The sequence below is a fragment of the Artibeus jamaicensis genome, unplaced genomic scaffold, assembly GCF_021234435.1.
Source record: "Artibeus jamaicensis isolate MK-2021 breed Jamaican fruit bat unplaced genomic scaffold, CSHL_Jam_final scaffold_1283, whole genome shotgun sequence".
In the NCBI taxonomy this organism is placed as follows: Eukaryota; Metazoa; Chordata; class Mammalia; order Chiroptera; family Phyllostomidae; genus Artibeus; species Artibeus jamaicensis.
In genome coordinates, this window is record NW_026522028.1 from 687,541 (window position 1) to 709,397 (window position 21,857).

General features: G+C 34.7%; 1 protein-coding gene across 1 annotated transcript in view; it reads right to left on the minus strand.

Moving 5' to 3' along the window:
- CFAP47 (cilia and flagella associated protein 47) overlaps window positions 1-21,857 on the minus strand; it is a 338,472-nt gene that overhangs the window by 44,726 nt on the left and 271,889 nt on the right. Inside the window, 2 exon segments of the mRNA XM_053655801.1 lie at window positions 8,101-8,196; window positions 18,244-18,400. Coding sequence (XP_053511776.1) covers window positions 8,101-8,196; window positions 18,244-18,400 — 253 coding nt within the window.

The following is a 21,857-nucleotide window of genomic DNA, read 5'->3' on the forward strand; positions in this document are numbered from 1 at the left end:
CCTTCTCAAGTGAAATTTCTTTCTCCTAAACTCAAAGGGTCCTGATAAGTCTTGCAAGCAGGAGAGGAGTGGGCAGCAGCAGCTCATCCCAGGCTAACCCCCTGGCCCTATCTCCAAGACCCCCTTTCTCTGACTTTCCAGTGAGCTGAACAGCCCTGCCTCGCTCACTTCTTTCTCATAACGTTTCTATAGAACCAAAGCAGCTCTGCTTTGCAGAGCTTTGCAGAGCTTTGCAGAGCAGCTCTCTCCAAATGCTTCTTCTGTCTCAGGCCCTTCCTTATTTCACATTCCCTCACTTTAACAAATGTAGTCTTAAAATTAAAAGAGAGAGAGAAAGAGAGAAAGTCAGCCTAAACCAAAAATGTGCTCCCAAGCTGCATACCACCATATTCAATTTACGCTCGGCTGTTTTGAACCCACATGCCAGTCATTCCATTATTTCCTCAATACTTTGTCTTGAAAACCTCAGTCAAACATTATAGAATACCAATATTAAATATCCATTTGGCATATAGCACATTAGCTTTCTTTTCCTATTTTTTGTGATACATAAATTTTCTAAACAGTCTCTGGTTTTACACAAGACATGCATGGCAGAGACTCAGATAAGACTCTATCAGCAATTTATTACTATAGCCATTTCCGCAGGCTAATTCATTTGTTCACATTGGTTCACCTTCAGTAAGAACTTTTCTAGCTCCTGTTCAAAACTGCACCTCCAACACCATGACTTTCCTTATCCTTCTCCCTTGCCCATTTTCTCTCCCATCTTATTTGATTACTGCTTTCCACTAGCATGTATATGCCAGCAAGGAAGAGATTTTTGTCTGTTGGGCTCTGTGCTATATCTACAGAAATCAGAACAGGATCTTAGCATTTGGTTCCCAATAAACAGGAACTGAATGAATTGAGTAAGAAACTGTTTTAGTTGATGGGGATAGTGTATGAAATAAGACAGCAAATATACCCTGTGTCGTGGATCTCAAGTTCTAGTGGAAGAAGGAAAAAAGAAAGAAAGAAACAGGAAAGTATATAGTAAGTTTTAAGTTAATGATTTAGAGAGAGAGAATTTGTGGAGGCTGTTTTCAGGAAAACTTCTTTAAAGAGGTGACATTTTATGGAGATTTAAATGATTTAGAGGACGTTGAAACAAAAAGTGGGGATGTGAGTGTTCCAAGCAGAAGGGTGAAAAACATAAAGGCTTAAATGGGAATTGCCTGAGAATATTGATGTAGTAGCTCTTTGAAGGGTAGGAGAGATTACAGAAGGTGAAGTCAGAAAGAAATGCGTGCATCACAACATGTGGGGCCTTTCTGTTCTCACTTCCCAAAGAAGAGCTGGAAAACATAGGGAGGTTTTAAACAGCCCAGTGACATAGTCCAACTGGTGTTTTACAAAAGATCACTCTGTCTTCTGTATAGATATTAGAGTGTAGGGTTCAAAGTGGAATAGAGGAAGCTATTACCATAGTCCACTTGGTATAGACTAGGGTGAAAGTGGGGGAGCTGGTAAAAAGTGGTCAAAATAGGATATATTCATTTTATGGCTTTGCTGCCAGTATTTACTGATGGGCTGGAAATTTGTAATGAGAAAAAAATGAATCAAGTATGACTCCCAGTTTTTCAGCAACATAAACTAGATAAATAATGTTGCCATCAAGTGAGATGAAGAGATCTTTGAGGAATAAATTAGCATAAAGGTGAGGGAACAAGTATATCAACAGTAATATTTAGTAAGATATACCTACTAGATAACTATTTGGAGAAGAAAATATGCAGTTAAAATTCAGGAGAAAGTATAGAGTTACAGATGTAAATTAAGAGGTCATGGTATTGTAAATGATATCCACAGCCTGAAAGAAATGACCAAGAGGATAGTATAACTAGAGAAGTATAGTATAAATGGAGAAGAGGCAAGGCTGAATGCTCAATCATGCCAACATCTAGAGTTCTGATAGCAGATATGTAAGTGAAACAAGTCACTCAGAAAAAGCTAACAACCACATGATTCCACTCACACGTGGGATATAAAACTGAAACTCAGAGACACAGACAGATAAACAGTATGGTAGTTACTAGAAGGAAGGGGGTGGGAGGATAGCAAAGGGTAAAGGGGGCCAAATATATGGTGATGGAAGATGATCTCACTTTGGGTAATGGGCACACAATGCAACATACAGATCATGTATCATAGAAATGTACGATTGAAACCTATATAACCCTATTAACCAATGTTGCCTCAATAAATTTAATAAATAACAAATAAACATACATATTCATTAATTCTTTCATTAAAAAAGTAGAAGACTCAGAAAGCCTGAACAATGACATAAAAGGAAAACCAAAAGACAAGTGAATACAGCAGTTCAAGAAGAGAAAAGTCAACTATGTCAAATGCTGCTGAGAAATAAAGTAAAATAAGGACATAGCATTGACCTACAGATATTGCAACATGTGAGTTATTATTTTCTTGACAAAAGCAATTTCTGTTGAGTTGTCAGGATTAAATCTTCACTGATGTGAGTTAGACAGTTGAAAATAGAGACAAAGTAGTAGAGATAGTGATAAGATAACTCTTTCTAGGAAAACATGGTTATTGGCTTTAAAGCTATTAAATTCTAGAATACACATTCTTTGAATATGTAATTTCTACTGATTGTAGAAAGGATTCCAATATTAGAATGACATTAATATTAATGATGAAAGCAGTAGCAGCAACTAAAGCAAAATTATTGTCGCATACATTTGTATATTCCTCTACATGTATAAAATACTTTGAAAAAGAATTTTGGCTTTGCATTTATTATCTGGATTAACCTTGGATTAGAACATCATCTTAGTGATCAGAACTAGAATATAATAACTTTAAGGGCAATAAGCATATCTTCCTAGGAAGAGTTGAATAACATGAACAAGTTTTACAAATTAATGGTAAATATAATAATATAATATTTAAAATAAGCAAAAGTTATGAAAATACAATTTACAAAAAGTCAAATGCATATGGGAATGTTAGATCTACAAGTTCTGCTTCCTAGAACTCCAAGGCTATATTGGCCAATTGAAAAGCTTCATGTTGACAACAGACATTCATTCTCAAAGCAAAAAGGGGGATGATACCTAGTATTTATCTCTCTGTCTCTCTATAGCTCTATATTTAAAGCTACAATAGAATACTGACATCTTTAAAAGTTATGTGAAAAATGACACTAATTAAAATTATACCTGGTTAGTTTTAATTATATGTGTAAAATTATGTAGAAAACTAAAAACTTGATATTTTAAAGAAAAAATTCATTGAAGAGGAATAGAACAATATAGTCAAATATTTCTCCCCTATCTGCTTTTCTGCCAGGAATTTTTATCTAACCAGACAAAGATTTCCTAATATTGTGAATACTCTGATGACAACAACCTAAATTAAGGATCTAAATCTTCTCTTTTAAATTAAAGGGAAAATTTAATTAGCCCTTATAGAAATTAACATTGTGTAAAATCTTTTGAAAAGTGTGCTAATTCTTTACCATTGCATCATGAAATATCAAGAGTACTAAAGTAATTTGACTCATTATATAAAAATATTTTAAAATATATTAATAGTTCTCATGAAAATGATTTTTCTTCTTCAGCACAGAAAACTGGTATCATTTTAAGCAAAACCTTTATGTATTTTAGGGAGCAATAAGAGAAAATATAATAGTGAGCTATTATAATTAAAATCAGTAATAAAATATTAGGTATGAATAATAATAAAATAGCATGTATTATGTAACAACAAATTATATATTTTTTGTCGCTGTCATATCACAAAAAGAATTGTATACTGTTAATATTTTCACTATTTTTAAAAGGTGACCTAAAATGGTTTTGAGCACACTTTGTCCATTAAAACACAGGGACAAAATGTGTAAAAATATTAAAAAATAAAATTAAAACATTTCTGAAGAGACAAAGTTGGTGAACTAATGAAAATACATAAAATGAATACTGATAAAGTTTTAGTTATCACAGAAATGTCATTTCTTCCTACATATAGAGTTATAATTTAGTTATTATTTAAATTATAACAGCTATAGTCATATAGAAATTATAATTTAGTTAAAACATATAAATTATAATTTAGTTACTCTTATATATAAATTATAATTTAGTTATAATTTAAATTATAAACTAACAAACACCTAATAAATATTTTATCAGTTTTTTTCCAGAGGTAGTCAATTTATTATAAAGTTCATGTAGATAAACAAAGAGGTAAGAATGGCCAGTAAAACTGAGAAGAGAAGAAAGTAATGTGAGAGAGCTATCCTCAACGCATATTAAAGCACATTATAAAGCCTCTCTAATGAAAACAGTGTAGTTTTGGTTTTAAAGATGGATCTAGTAGAATAATAGAGATGACCCAGAAATAACCCAAGTACATATGGCAGTGTGGTCTATGACAATGCTGACATATTAAATCAGTGGGGATAGATGAGCTTGAAAATAAATCTTGAAGAAAGACAGCCATTTGGATAAGTGGAAAAAGGTACCATGTTCTTAGACTAAAAAGGCTCAATAGCTCTGCCTGGTGTGGCTCAGTGGATTGTGTGCCTGCCTGTGAACCAAAGGGTTGCTGGTTCAATTCCCAGTCAGAGTACATGCCTGGGTTGCGGGCCAGGTACCCAGTTGCAGGCGTGTGAGAGGCAACCACACATTGATGTTTCTCTCCCTTCTATCTCCCTCCCTTCCCCTCTAAAAATAAATTTAAAATATTTTTCAAAAAGAAGGGCTCAATAACTCAATATTTCTAAGATGCTAGTTGCTTCCATATCAATGTGTAGTTTCAATACATTTAAAGAAGTCTTAGCAGCAGTATCCATGTGTATCTCTTTGTCTCTGTGTGTTTGGAAGTCAACTAACTGATTCTAAAACTCATAAAAGGGCAAAGGATTTACAATAACTAAGAAAATCTTGAAGAACAGGAACATTTTGAATTTTGAAAGATTTATGTTACCACATATGCAGACTTGCCTATAGCTATAATAGTTAAGACAGTATGATATTAGTGCAAAGACAGATGAATAGACAACTGTAACTGAAGAGAGAGTCCATAAACAGATTTGTAAACATACTGTCACTATCTTTGGCAGAAAAGTGTTTTCCAATTGCAGTGTCTTCAATGCAATTCAATGACAGAAAGGGTGCCTCTTCCATAAAAGATGCTAGGACAAGTTGGTATACATAACGAATAAAATGAACATTGACTCCTACATGTCACCATATTTAAAATTATTAAGGCGCCATATTTTGCCATGATAATGCACACTTTTTTTTTACCCAAAATTTTGAGGGAAAAATAAGGATGTGCATTATACATGGGTAAAATGATTGCATACCATGGGTATAGTAATGGGCATAATAATCCTGTATATAACACACAAAAATGTGAGTGTGCATTGTACATGACATAATATGCTATATTATCAGAAAAAATAAACAGTAATGCTTCTAGTAGAAAGAGGTATTTATCTTCCTGACTTTATGCCCAAGCTATTGAGATTATCACCAGTACACAGTACATAGGTATCCGCTGCTGGTGAGAACTGCCTTCAACCGAAGAGAGTCACCTGACCAAGGTCAAAAACTACTTTCTAGGGAAGACTGCACTTAATGATGAAATGATGTGGGCAGTTGGGGAGATGGGGTGAAGGTATAAAATCCAGGCCTCCTCATCCCAAATCAGGGCAACTCTGAAGAACTATCCAATTTAGTGCTTGCCATGTTGTAGCTGAAACCCTTGTCCCCACCATCTCCCTCTGTTCAGTCTTACTTCGTTCTCTTCCTCCAGTGGTGCAGACCATGAGAATGTTCCCTAATAAACTCCCTGCACAGAAACTGCTTCCCAGGAGAACTGTTTTGCAACAGTGGTACTTAAAATACTTCTGAGTGAAACTTGAACAGTTATTTTAAATTTTATTTCATTATTTATTGATTGATGTTTTACAGCTGTCTTCTATTTAGGACAGTATTGAGTAGTTGAGCAAGAGCTCATGCTCTGCATTAAAACCCAAGCTCCAGAAATATTGGGGGTGTGACCTTGTACCTAATGCCTACAGGTCTCAGTGTACTTATCTCTACTATAAAAGTGTTAATAAGCTCTATCACATATGGTAGTGAGGGCTGAATCAATGACTATTTATAAAATGCTTAGTCTCTGGCAAAGAGTACATTTCTATAGCTCATGGCAAGTGACATTGTTTTTCATTAAAATACTATTAAGTAAATTATCATACAGATTATACAAAGGTGTGCCAAAATTTGTGAAGGTGACATATGAATAATTAAAATTTGGTGATATTTTAAGTGAAAATATTAAATAAAATAGAATATATTTTATGGGTTAGGGGTGTGAAAATGAATAAAAAAGTTGGCTTATTTTTAAAATATAGATATATCTACAAAGTTGGATACTTTAAAATATAGATATAAATATAAGACCAGAAATACTTATGTACTGTTCTGTAAGAAATCATTCCAAGAAAACCTGTATTCACCAAGGTAACAGGGTTATTTAATCAATCAGTAATTGATGAACATTAATTTGTCTAGTAACTGTTTCATCTAGATGACAAATGGGTTTCAGAAGCAAAATAACTTATTTATTTCTTTATTCATTTTTCAGAAATATAATTCCTAGCATGTACTGGCAGAGTGCTAGCTCTTGTTTCTTATAAAACAAATCCATCTTTGTGTTTAGCTATTTTTACCTATACAAATAGTACTAATAACCTATACTTGTATATACTATTAGCATTTAGAAATTTATTCACATACACAATTGTATTCATTCTTCAACAAAAATCCTATTAGGTAAAACTAAATTTCATTCTCTGTAATGTCCAAAATGGGATCTAGAAAGTGAAGAAAATAGCTCAAGTGAACAGTTTTCCATGTTATAGTCAAAATCCAAACAGATTCTCAGACCCAAAGTCTAATGCCCAATCCCTGTGCCTTGGCTGCCCTTCCTAAGGTTCCAGGTCTAATTTTAAACTTATGTAGATCTGTAAAGCAGCACCTTGTTCTCTAGTGCTACAGCATGCTATAGAATAAATGAGGGTAAAAAACCACTTAGGTGGCTACCATTTAGATCAACATCTTTTAAAATATTAGTGACCTTGAACATGGTTTCAATCATTCTGTGGCTAACTGTACTTCTTTTGTGAACTGTTGCTCATAGTCCTTTTAATGTATTGAAAAGAAACACAAAACAAACACCTTTGAGTCATACATAAGAAGTTCAGCTTTGCCATTAAGCAACTGTTTTGATTGTGTATAAGTTACTGCTTCTGAATTGCAATCTCCTTGATTCAATAAGAATAATAACAGCTACACCATGGAGTTATGAATTGATGAGAGTTAGAATGCTGACAGAAATGACTACAGCAAATATAGAAGAAAAGCTCAAGCCCATTTATATTGGGATGTTAGTAGTGGTTCCTGATTTCAGTTACTATTTTTATATGAATTATGTTAATACAAATTTGTATTTTATCATATATATATAACTTATTACATATTTATAATTAAAACTTACTTTAAAATATTACTTTAAGCAAACTGATATTTTGGGGGCTTTCGATTTGTAAGCAACTTATTTATTATACTTTAGGTTTTTTTCATACTGATCAATACACAGGTGGGATGAATAATTAATATAAGTAAAAACAGATGTACACTCTAATAATTTTTCAGGAAATCATTAGCTTTGCAAAGATGCAATTAGTTTTCATAAGTATGCGTAATTTTAGTACACTAGTTATTTGTAATCTTCCAAAATCACCTTTGGCCCACACACTTATGTATTATGTAGCATGATATTCAACTATTTTACAAGTTGTACTTATGTGGTATGAAATGAAAAATGGCAAAGATATAATAAATATACATAAAGGTTATACTATGCATGTTTTTTTCTATCCACTTACTAAACTTTGTTTCAAAATTATAAATTTGTACATTTAATTTTTATCAAGTATTTATAAAGACAACAGACATAGTTCATCTTTTCTAAAATGTAATAGCATTCAGAAAGACAGAATGGAAGGTAGAAATCCGGTACCTCGTGTGGGACTCAAGCTAAGCTTGAAGACAGGAGTCTCGATGAGGAAACTATCACACTTAATGCCAAGGGTGACATTCTTGGGCATATGCCGACCTAATAAAAATATAAAGAGATATTACACTTCAATGTCACATTTCAGAGAAAAAACATCAGTGAAGATCAAAATAGAATCAACACTTTCCTCTAATGGGAAATTTCTCAGCTGATTATTTTTCAAAATACATTTTAAGCTGAGATTTAAATGGTACTCTTAAAGACTATATCCAATGTTATATATGGTTTCCTCTGTAATATTTAAGAAACGTTATAAAATAAGCTCATAAATCCTTGGGATTTTAATTTAAACTACTCAAATAACAGGTATTACTGAAACTCTGTTTGAGCCAACAATCTACATTTGGATTGTAGCACTTAATATTTATAGATGCATAAATGTGCATTTATGCAACATTAACAATAAACCAATAAATAGAAAAATCAGTCAATTATCCAAAACATACTTACTGGCTAAATAAAAAGTCATTGCTTTTAGTGCTATGCTACCATGTACAAAAGATAAAAATCTCTGTCAGCACAGGCATATAACTTTAAGTACATTAAACTAGATATCAACCGATGCTGTCGTTAGAAAAAAATGGGAGTATATAATGTTCAACCCCTATAAAGGGGATTTTGTAAAAGGTGAAAGATTTATATGATCTGAAGAGAAACCAGAGTATGGATTTTGTAACAGATAGTAAAATAATATATATATTTACCATTTTGCCCACCAATGTCACTTATGGAAAGGTATCTTAAATATATAGCTCAAATATGAAACAATATACACTGAGGCATAATTTAGATAGCAAATTATTAGAAATAATGAAAAGGCCCATGTACTGGAGACTAATTGCACATAAAGAATAGTGCAGCAAATATCAAGGTACTAAAATCATAAAAATCAATGACAAAGATGTCCATTAACTATTTTACTAAGATTCCTGAAATATTGTTATGTGATGTTAGCAAGGCACAAAAGAAATTATACAGTATTCTACCTTTGCATAAGATAGAGGATGAAACAGAACTATGTGTGTGTGTGCCTTTATTCATATACACTCATTTCTGCAAAAACAAACACTGTACATAAACCGGAATCAAATGAAGATGGTCACACATGCAGTTGGTTGAGAATGAGGATGGGATTTGTTTAAATAGAACTTGTTACATAGCTTTGAGTTTTGAAAAATGCATGTTCACAAATCCAGAAATTAAAATACATTTCAAACATCTTAAAAGTAAATTTAAATTAAAACATAAAGAATCCATCTTTGTATACATTGACAACTAAACTACATAAAATAAAGAATTAATTAAACAATACGTTGGCCATAGTTCCCTGACTGTTCTAAGGTAGCAAAATATATCCTAGGAGGAAAAGTAACTAAAAAGATATCAACGGTTTAGTAGTTTTTGTAGTAACTGTTTAGTAATCTTTTCTTTTTTCTTTTTTTTACAGCAAATGAGTCCTGAATTGATGTTTTGGGAACCAGATTCTTCATGTGGGAGAAGAGAGAGTGAGGTAGGATGAGGAAAAACCATGCAGTGTAGGATATGAATGGGAGGCATCACTATAAAATAATGATTTCTTTGCTCTGTTCACTGCAAGAGACATCGCAGCAGTAATGGACATATCTAATTCCCATATCATGGATACTAAATACCTTGTCTCTATAAAGTGAGCCTTGGAAAAATGCCTAATTTGAGCTTTGCAGCAAGTTAAGGGCTACATAACTGGAACATCTTGCTGTGCCACAAAATAATAAAATGTTCAAAAAACTAATGGAGACAATTCAAAGAACTTAGGGATTCATTTGTAAAAGATCCCACTGGTCTCATGAAAGGCAAGGACCTACATCCAAGATTCTTCTATCCAGCAAAGCTTTCAGTCAGAATGGAAGGGTAGATAAAGTGCTTCTCAGATAAGGTCAAGTTAAAGGAGTTCATCATCACCAAGCCCTTATTATATGAAACGTTAAAAGGACTTATCTAAGAAACAGAAGACTATCAAAAACTATGAATAGTAAAATGAGAACAAGCTCACCACTATCAACAACTGAACCTAAAAAACAAAAACTAAGTGAACAACTAGAATAGGAACAGAATCACAGAAATGGAGATCACATGGAGGGTTTTCAGTTGGGGGAGGGAGAAAGGTACAGGGAATAAGAAGCATAATTGATAGGCATAAAATAGACAGGGGGAGGTTATAGGAAATGGAGAAGCCCAAGAACTTATACATATGACCCATGGACATGAACTAAGAGGGGAAATGCTGGAGGGTGGGGGCGTGCAGGGCAGAGGTGGGACAAAGAGGAGAAAAAATTGGGTAAACTGTAATAGCATAATCAATAAAACATAATTTAAAATATCCCACTGGCCAAATTTGAGAGTATCAAAAAGAATAATTGTTAATTTTTTAAAAACCCATGAAAACAAAGTAGCCCCATTCCTCCTAGGCCCTCCCTATTATAATTAGAAATTGCCAGACAGCATAGACAAGCTTGGGGACACTAAAATGTGGAAAGGAGGGCAGTCTGCTTAGACCTTGGAACTTGAGGAATGACGTAGTGGTGAGTTCCCAGGTTTCCATAGCACCTTCCATATATACTGAACAAGGCACTGGAGAAACCCGCAGCCCAGATCAGGAGACAGGGGAGACAAAAAAGCAGAGGGAAGGGTCTTTCTTCTAGCTCTTGCTCGGTAGAAACAGGCAGCATTCCAATTCTCTTGTTGGGACAGCAGGCTGAGAGGGTAAAGGCTGGGTAGAGCTGATGGATGGATGGATGGATGGATGGATGGAAGGAAGGAAGGAAGGAAGGAAGGAAGGAAGGAAGGAAGGAAGGAAGGAAGGAAGGAAGGAAGAAAGGAAGAAAGGGAGGAGAGAAGGAAGAAAATCAGCAAGTAAATAAGCAAGTAAGTAAATAAACATAAATAAAGCATGGTCCAACAATGTTCTGTTGACAAGAAACTTTTTCAAATTTAACGACAGGTAATTTGAAAGAAAAAAGATGTATCATATAAATGCTAATTTAAAAAACCCCCAGAAATTGTTACATTAACATCAAATAAAGTTCAGAGAAAAGAAAATGACTAGAGACAAAGAGGGGAATGACATAATTATAAAATATTGATTCACCAGGAAGACACACAATCCTAATGCATCTATAACAGGCAAGAGAGCCTCCACTTACATAAAGCACAAATGCATAGAGCTGAAAGGAGAAATCAACAAATGCACTGGCACAATTGTGTGCTTTAACTACCCCCTTTCAGCAGCTGAGAGGCCTGCTAGTCAGAAAATCTGCACAGATATAGAAGACTCAAATAACAAAATGAAGTGACAATTTAAATAATATATGTCATAGAATATAAAACAGCACGATACATATCTGTTTCAAGCTCCTATGGGACATTGAGGAAGACAGACCATATCTTGGGTCACAAAACAAACCTCAACAAATTGAAATAACCCAAATCGTACAGATTGTGTTCCTTTGATCACAGGGAATGAATAACAGAAAGACAAAGGGAAGAAAGAGTCCTGAGCTGTTTGTCGCCAGTCTGCCCTGACACTGCTCTTTAAATATCTTCTCCAAGCCACTACAAATTGGCTGTAAGTCAAAAACCTCAGCAAATTAGTGCAATTGTCCTCAGTGCAACAGTAAAAAGGAAAAGAAATGAGACATTATTCTTTTCTGTTGATGTAAGAGCTTTGGATTTGTACAAATATTAGCTCTAGTTCTTTTAAATTGCTTTTACAAAAAGCCCTAAGGTCCTACTAGATCTGGAGACAGAGAAATCCACAGAAGAAAGAGATGGGTGTTAAAGTCATTTCTGTTAATATTTTGTTGTGTTTTTCCAAACTGAAGAACATACATTACCCAGAAATATAGTGATAATCATATTTTAATTGATTTTTAGAGAGAGGGGGAGGGAGGGAGAAAGGGAGGAAAGGGGCAGAGAGAAAGAGAGAAACATCGATTTGTTGCTCCACTTATTTACACATACATTGGTTGATTTTTGTATGTGCCTTTCCTGACCAGTGGATCAAACCTGCAACCTTGTCATATAGGGATAATACTCTAACCAACTTAGCTACTAGGCCAGGATGATAGACACACTTTTAAATCAAGAGAGCAAGTGGCCTTCCCTGAATAAAGAGTGAGCCATCAGACAATACTCATTCACTGATCGAAGAATTGTACAATTCCTAGGTAGAGGCAATAATAGAGATGACCTTGTACATCCTCCAGTGTGTTAGTAGTTAGAGAAATCTCCCAAAAGAAGCCCAAAGTTACAAAGCTGGTGCCTTCTTAGGTTAGATCTCCACACATTTTATACATTGAATGTTCTTTAGTCAAAGGTGATAGTGTGATGGGTATTTGGAAACCAGAAAAGCTGAGATGTAAAAGATAAAAAAAGATATGAGTCAATATTCATACTAAAAAAAAGTGGAGGGAAGGGGAGGAAAAAGGTCATATGTCATATAGATGTAATCATATACATATATTCATATATGTATGTACATATATATGTATATATTTACACACACACACATATATAAAATCAGTGGATAATAGACCTCATTGATACTGAGAGGAAACCTGAAAGGATACTAAAACCATCAAGGAAAGGTTATAAGGGAGAAGGTTATTCATACTGTCTCAAATCAGCACCCCCCAAAAAAAAATAATTTGTTAGTTACATGGGGAAAAGATTACCTTTACAATATAACAGTCTGGCACACACAGCTGTAACCAAGTGATTATACTTAGTATCCTTAATAATGGGACTAACATTTGGTGCCTCCTGATGTGTTGCAATGGTAAGTACACAGTATCTCTTATGTGATATTCTCACCAAAATGTTTAGTTTGAATTGAATAATGAAGAAACAACCAAGAAAATCCTCCATATGCAATATTCTAGAAGACAACTGGCCTGGACTCTTAAAAATGCCTATATCATAAAAGACAGAACAAAGTAGGACAGGACCTTTAGATTAAATAAGACTTAAGAGATCTGATAACCAAATGCAGTTGGATTTGGTTGGAAATCCCTGATTGGGACCTGGATTGGAAAAACAGAGGAACTAAGGCATAAAGAGACTGTTATATATTTGATACTCAAAGTTCCCTACTTACCAATCTCAAATGTCCTAACACTGTTTATTAATTCAAATATTGAAATAGCTGATTGTGTGAATTTGGGAGAGATTTTGAGAGTCTTGGACTTTTTCTTAGACCTATTTATCTCTCTTCCTATGTATAAAGTTATGTGCACCCTGAATGGCAATATACAATGATCACCCTGGCTGTTGTGGCTCAGTGGATTGAGTGCAGGTCGCTGAACCAAAGGGTCACTGGTTCGATTCCCAGTCAGGGCACATGCCTGGGTTGCAGGCCAGGTCCCCAGTAATGTGTGCACAAGAGGCAACCATACTATGTCTCTCTCCCTGTCTTTCTCCCTCCCTATCCCTTTCTAAAAGTAAATAAATAAAATCTTTTAAAATAACATATGATGATCACTACGTATTTAACATCAATATTTATTCAACTCTGGAGGTACTTTACCCAAGATTCAGAGGACTTCCAGAGATAAGACTTTCATAAACTAGTTCTAACATGTAAAATCAAATGCACTAAGTGGTGCCTCTCTATACCCTGTAGGTATGTATGATTAACTTATAACCCTACAGGGCATATAACCCTGTATAACTTATATCATGTGCTTTGTTATTTTACTGCTAGTGAACACCACAGTCATAATTAACTGAGTAAACAATAACTCAATACAGTACTTTATTTATATTTCTCAACCTACAAAATGAAAGTTGATATTTGTAAAACTAATATATTGTACTGATTGGTGTAAACACCTTCATTTTTACTGTTATTTTGTTTTGCTCTTCAATAAGACTACACAATGCAATATACACATGATATATTAGTAGAACTGTACACTTGAAATCCATATAATCTTATTAATCAATGCCACCCTAATAATTTTTTAAAAACTACTGATGTCTGGGAAAGAATCCACTTATATTTAAACATTTGAATCAAATCACTAATATCATATTTAAATTTGGATTAAGGAAAAATTGAATAATTTCAAGACTGCAGCTACTTTAGTAGAAATGTAATCAAAACAGCTACTTTGCATGCATCAATTATTACTTCATTCATTTATGCAACTTCTAGGTATATAATCCATAGTGATATTTCACACATAGAATACTACATAAAAATCAGAAGACTATGTGTGTGTGTGAACAAATGTAGGGTAGTTTGAGATGTGCATGTGACAGTTTTGAGCACAAAACAGATGCTCATTACATAGTCAGTGACTTAATATTCAATTCCTGCTTTACCAACACACATGTCAGCACTGAAATGCTCACTACGGTAGGAATAAAGCTGTGAGTTAACGTAACTGCTGCCATGGACAAGCACACAAGTTTGGAGTATGGTTATACGAGCAAGAGTACACACATACATATAATGGAGATGTGTCTTCAAATCTTAATGTGCACGCACAGCAGGCCCTCATTTCTAATGTTTTAACTCAGATCTTTGCTTCCCATTCATAACCACCTTCCCTTTTTCCGCCTTTATTTCTGGCTAAGCAGGGTGGAAACCTGAGAGCCAAGAGCTGGGTTGGAGGGCATCATTACTGATGAGAGAGGGTGGTGGAAATGAATTCAAGGATACCAGTCGGTGAGCAAGGGCATGTGTCCAGGCAGAACAAGGAGGCCCAGATGGGAAATCTTAAGTATGTGTGGACTTCTTAGAATGACAGTTAGACAGTCCTGGAGAAGACAGACATGATGAGTCCAAGGCTCTGTTCCATCACTCATTCATTATACAGGGTAGGGCCAAAGTAGGTTTCCAGTTGTTTGTGTCGAAACTAATACAATACTTAATAAATAATTATACAAGAATAAACTCTGTATTTTGTGTACTCATGCTGGAAACCTACTTTTGTCTCACCCTCAATGGCTTTGGGAAATTGCTAAACCTCAGGCTCCACATCTGGAAAGCCTCCAAGATTTTTTTACAAGTTTGGGTACTGTCATGTTCACGGAGTGCAACTGTGGTACATGTTGGGTGCAAAATGAATCCTGGTTTCTTAGACTATTTGCAAGCTTAGTTCTGCAGTAGTCTGCTCCTCTTGGGACTCATTCATGGTCTGCTTTGAGACGGCTCTGCTAATCTCTTGGTGTGAGGCCATCTCCTCTCTGGCCACCTTATCTCGTTCACCTTTGGAAGTTGGCATGGACTAAGATATGACTAGACCTCTGAAATATAGTCTTTTCTACACCCTGCTTTGCATACTGAAAGAACTTTACACAAAGATAACACACAATAGAATTAAAGAATTAAACAGAATTTAAGTAAACAGAATTAAAATATTCTTTGAAAGGGCAGAAAACTATTTCTGAGAGAAGTGATTAAAGTGGAAGGGCCAAGATATTGGCAGAAGAAAAGATGTTGGAGAATAAGGCAATATAAAAATTTGATCATAAGTTCGCAACTCTAAAAATGCTGTCTTCTTGGGAAAAAATAGTGAATTTTGAAAGATATATCTGTAGTTTTCTGTCAGTCTATCTGTCTATCTGAAGAGAAATGAGGAATGCAGGATGTGAAATACTGTGAGATCTCTTAGACTCAGCAACCACCATCTTGGTGCTATACTATGAGTCTTGCCATTGACTTCCCAAAGGGGATTCGGTGAATTCTGCAGCACCTGCAGGAACACTGAAGTCTTCTTTTGTAACATGCAAAGGGATTGCCCCTATCAAGAAATAATTTTAAGACATTTACAAATATTTAAAAGAGGAGACATTAATCTACTACCTTTTAAATGAGTATATTTGGCATACATGTTACATATTTTTATTCTTGTCAGTCATGTTTCCCTGTGGCCCTACAACAATTCAGGCCAAATGATAAGGCCTAGTTGCCAAGGGACACGAGTACAAGAAGACATGTAGCTGGTGGCTAGAAAAAACAGAGACCACAAAAGTAAACAGGAGGAGGTTATGACACAGAAAGAGACTTCATCACCAAGAAAAGAAAAGAAAAGGATGAAACTGTTCACACAGGAAAGGGAGAAAAGTGGAAGAGAGAAGGATGAGGTCAGTATCTTCCTTTGTCCCTGGTCTCCTCAAGGAAGGAAGAAGGCGAAGAACCTGAGAGTGTGAGCATTTACCCAAGAGAGTGAGTTTCCTTTAAAAAGATGGTTTTAAACTGCAAAGGAATAGTAACAGAGATATTATAATGCAATGTAAGAGTAATATCATAATATTAATAATTATTATAATTATGATATAATAGTAATAGTAAAAGAATAGTAACTGCTTTTCCTGATAACAGCAAGAAGAAGTTTGGACCAACTAAAGCAAATTAAGTCACAAATTATTTCACAATTTATCTTTAATGTTTAAAATCTTGATCCAATATGTTTTTATAACACTCTCATAGTTATGATTTGGCTGCTCCAACCTTGAAAATTTCATTCCCTGATGCAATCCATCTATCAGCCTTGTGTGCTCCCACACCAGTAATTCTGAACCCTATGATGGTAGAAAGTTCAGAACCACATTTTCTGAGGGTACTTATATAAATGTATGGTTTGCAATCCCAGTGAAATACAATAGTTATATTTGGATTTTCTCTGCTGTGTCTTTGTCTTCCTTCCCTTCTAGCAGTTGTTTCAAACCACTGTGCAACCCTTCAAATCTCCCGCTATATCTCCTTTTCTCAGCAGATGAAAATCTAAATGAAACTGCTCATAATTTCCCAGCCCCTCTACTACCTAACAATTGGTCTACATTCACATTTGGGTTATCCTGCCCCTCCTGTCCATGGCTCTTCCTTCTACCTCTACTCTGATCTCTGTCCATCCAGAGCCAAAGCTCCTCAGGTAAACCCTACCTCCTTTGTAGCTCCCACAGCTGTTCAGTTCTGCCTTCTTCATTCTGCTGATACACATGCTCCAGTCTATTCCATATTAAAATGCTGACTTCCCTGAGTCAGCAATCAACTTTTAGTAAATATCGGCATGCCTCTCCTCATCATAGCCAAAGTAGTCATAAGGGAATTTTATGTACTTAATTCTTCTGATTTCATACCAAGAACATGAAGAGATGATCAGGAAAGAGGAAAACTCCAATAGATAAATGGCAGTGTTCAGCTTCAGTGTTAAACAAAAAAACAATAAATTTGCAATGATGATGAAATACTATTTTTCTCCAATTGGACTGATGGAGATTAAGGAGAATGCTACCAGTCAGGGCTTATAAGGCTCAGGAAAAATACATAATGTCTGTAACATACTCTTGATAGCAACATGAATTGCAATAGTATAACCATTCTGGAGAATAAGTTGCTTACTTACATCAAAAACCTTAACATACATGTTCCTTTTATCCCAACATTTAAACTCTATAAAATGGATCATAGTAGTAGTGGTTTTAGTACTAATATAGTTGAAAAAATAAAATTAGTAGTCCCTAATACTAGATTTAAAATGTGTTTGACAAAACTCATAATGAATTGATTTCTATTTCTGACCCATATTATTTACCATTTAATAAAAAGTGACCAAAAATTCCAAATCATTGAATTGCAAAACATGTATCTTAAATATGACAGGAAAAAAAGAACAGGCTTGATTATAGCCAAAATTTAATCCAAATCCAAATATGCCATTTATAAAGAAAATGGGAAAAGGAAACACTAAAATTTCTATGAACTTTTAAGGAATAAGCATTGGCATATTTGAATAATTATTATTAGAATCTTATGAATATACTCATTTACATTTTTGGCTTTATAGATACAATTAGAAGAACTCGACTTGTTACACAGATTTCTAATTTTTGATTCTGGCTCCACTGTGTACATGCTGTGATTTCAGGCAAGATACCTCATCTTCCACACTTTATGTTTTTTCTTTTATAAAATGATGCTGTTGAGCTAATGGATCTCTAACGTGACCACCACCTCTCTAATGCATTGAGTCTATGATAAAATACATTTGATTAGTAATTTAAAAATAACATAGGTAAAGTATAAGAAATACAACTTACTTGTCAGTAGGATATCGAGAAAAACATTTTCCTTGGTGGGATTTTCGAAAGTTATAATAGTGACTGCTACTTCCTTAAGGAATGTGGTCATTGTTTCTATTTCAAGTGGCTGGGGAAACAGTCCTACTCCAGACACGAGGAACTTCCATTCTTCAAACTGTTTAAAGATAAACATTCATAAGATGCATGTCACAACTGTATACATTTATTCACAACACTTAATAAATGTAATATATGTTCAAATTTTGGCAGATCAAAAAAGTCTGGTTGTTAATATTTAACATGCCCTGTTTTATCTTTTCTTCTTTTTCAAAAATTCTTTTGATTTTATTAAAAAAAACAATCCATATGTTTTTATACTGATAAAAAGGAGGGTATGAGAGCAATATTCAAATAGTCAACATATGTCAATGCATATACAGTTATTTATAGCAGTATTAAAGAGATAATAGAAATCTTGCATTTATGCTCAAGGATTTTTTTGAAAGTCAACTTGTCTAACAAACTGGATACTATGAACTGCATGAAGCTTCCAAAATCCTAGGGTGAATTTCACTTGAAATTCATATAGTTATCACTATCATATGAAGACAAAGAGGGTGAGGCACAGAATGACATCCCATTAAAGGGCAGTGTGTACAACTGTTATTTATATTATTTATCCCCACCATCTAGGACACTGTAGATTCGGTTATCTCATAATAGGAAATCATGGCTCAAAAAGCAAGTGAAGGAGATTGAATGTGGCCATTGTTCATATCTATGTTTCATAAGCCTGCAAAGCTCTGTTTTAACTGTTCCCTCAAGATCACAATAGACTGTGACTCAGTTGTGCACTGAATACTTTACTAATGTTGTAAATAAACAAAAAGGTCATTAAATAAAAACCAACAAATGCAACAGCCTAGTTTATCATCTCTCAAACTACACAGATGTTTCCAAGCCTAAAATCCAGTAAGAGGAGGGAAACTTGCTTTAAGACTATTTCAAAGCACAATGGGTGGTAAGAGGAAGTGCATTGAATGCCGCCTCTGAGTACAGAGAAATAAGGGCAAGTGTATCTGCATATTATCTTCAAATGACTATTATACTTTTAGTTAGAGATTCTACTTGAATAATGTTAGTTCACAATATTTTCACTTAAGATGTCCTAATTTAATTACCTGTAATTGGCTGACTGGGTTCAATTAAATTAAGAACTGTTTTATGTAAATTACTTACATATTGGCTACTCAATTAAATTAATCCTGGATGAAAGAAATAAGGTTACTTTGAACCACTGGGAATGAGCCAAAGTACAAAAACCAGAAGGTCATCCTTTCATGTTTTTGCCAAAATGTCCTGGAATATTAGTGCTTCTAAGTAAAGTCACATCCGTCCTACCATTATGGGCCACTAGTAACCCACATTTGCCTTGGCATTGCTTAAATCATCCTCTTGGGTTCAGAGAGAGAAATTTCAAAGTATCTGAAAAATTGTGCATTACAAAATAAGTGGCCGCTCTCTCTGTGGAGTATGCCTGTGCCTACCCCCAGCCCCTTCCCCCAAGCAAATTTTCATTGTCTCTCTCTGTCCTAAGCTCCAAGGGCCCTTTTGCCTCTAACTTGTTTCCTGAGCCCAGTTCTTCTACAAGCTCTCCTCTGCCTCTGTGACTTTATAAAAATAACATTTTTTAGCCTATCTTTTGCTCAAACTTCTTTGAAAGGAGACAACAGTGAAAAACAAAACAAAACACCTTTAAAGATCCAATTCCATTGTTTCTGAAAGATAAGCGAATGGAGGTAAAAGACAGTCAAACTGGCCTGCATGCGGAGCAGAGCTCAAGGGCATTAGAGCTGGCTAAGAATCAACCAAGTTTTCCTTAGGCACAGGCTGCAGGATCACAGATTCATGCTGGGTAATAAAACCACTCGGACTCTGTCTTCACGCCTTCATTTTTGCTATTCTGAGCTTTAGATGCAGCAAGTCACACAATAAAGTACACATGAAATAAATAATGGAAACTATTTGAAAATAAAAATGAAACAACTGAAAACCAAGAAAAAAATCTTAGAAGGCCCAAGTACCATATTAGCTGCTTACTACTATTTTTTCTTATTCTGCTATGCAGTTAACACAACATCATTTACAGCATCTGGTAGCATAATATGAGTTTTAGGAGATACATATAATTGTGATATCCTAACCAAATAAACCTTAGGATTCAAAATCTGCACAAGCAACTTTAGTCTAAATTTAGTTGGGTTTTTAGCATGGATCCTGTGCATGGATCCAAACCAGAAACCCATGCAGTAAATGAAAAACTATAGCAATTTCTTTAAGTTCAGCAAAGTGTAACAATCAGAAATAGTTAAAACTTCTCCTGTAATAATTGCCATTACCAGATTTTATCTCGATCAGCTACTCAGCTGTACATGTCAGCTCAAGCTTATAAAGTCTGGCAGAACTAAGGCCTGCTGGAGTGTGGTTGCTAGGGTAATAATATGAGTACAATAATTTATAGTTTTAATTTGAACATTTCACCTATAATGTCATATGGTATGTTTGAGTGTGATATTGTTATGTTACAGAATGATATGCCGATGATTTTGTGATAAAAAGTTTTGTAATAGAAAAGGGACATTATTTGTGCTGGACCCTTCATTTATCAGTGAAAATCAAGAGAGGGACAGAAGCCTATGTGAGTTTTCCCCTAATGGATGAAGATACTGCAAACTCTTAGCCTTAGAAAAGTAACTCCTAAAATTTTATTTTAAAAACTATCTTACTCAGATGCCTACACATACGTTATGTGTACTGTATTTTCAAAAGGTCATTTAATGAATACTTTAGGATGAATGAGTTGTGCAGGCAAAGGATAGTGACTGGATGAATTAAATAAAAAAGGAAGACCCAAATGATTCAGAGAGGAAACAATTAAGGCAAAGAAGAAAAAGGAAAAAAAAAGAAAGGAAAAAACATCAGAAAGGTTAGGATAATACATTAAAAAGTTTGAAGGGGTCAGACCCTTCTTGCTGAAAGGATAAATAAATTGTTGGTTTGAACTCTAACCACATATGAATCCTTGGAGATTTGCTACAACTTGGAGATGCTTAGAGTGACTGAAATCAATCAAGCACCAATGTAAAAACTGATATATAAAAGATTTGAGTTGCTTACTTACTTGTTTGAGTTATTTGTGTTAGATTAAGAATTTCACTGTTCAATGCCTAGGCTAGGACTTTCTAAACCTATTAAGATGGAGGACTGGTAATTGTCCTGCTAATGTGCCATATTCTTGAGTACACATAATTTCTATCTGAAATTCAAGCAACTACATTGTTCCCAATAATTCAGATGAAGGGGCTAACCCTCTTATGAAGCAATGATTTAAAACTGTGCCTTGTTGCCCTGGCTGGTGTAGCTCAGTGGATTGAGTGCGGGCCTGCGAACCACACAATTGCGGTTCGATTCCCAGTCAGGGCACATGCCTGGGTTGCAGGCTGGTTCCCTGCAGGCCAGTTCCCAGCAGGGGACACACGAAAGGCAACCGTACATTGATGTTTCTCTCCCTCTCTCCTTCCCTTCCCCTCTGAAGATAAATAAATAAAATCTTTAAAAAATAAACAAAACTG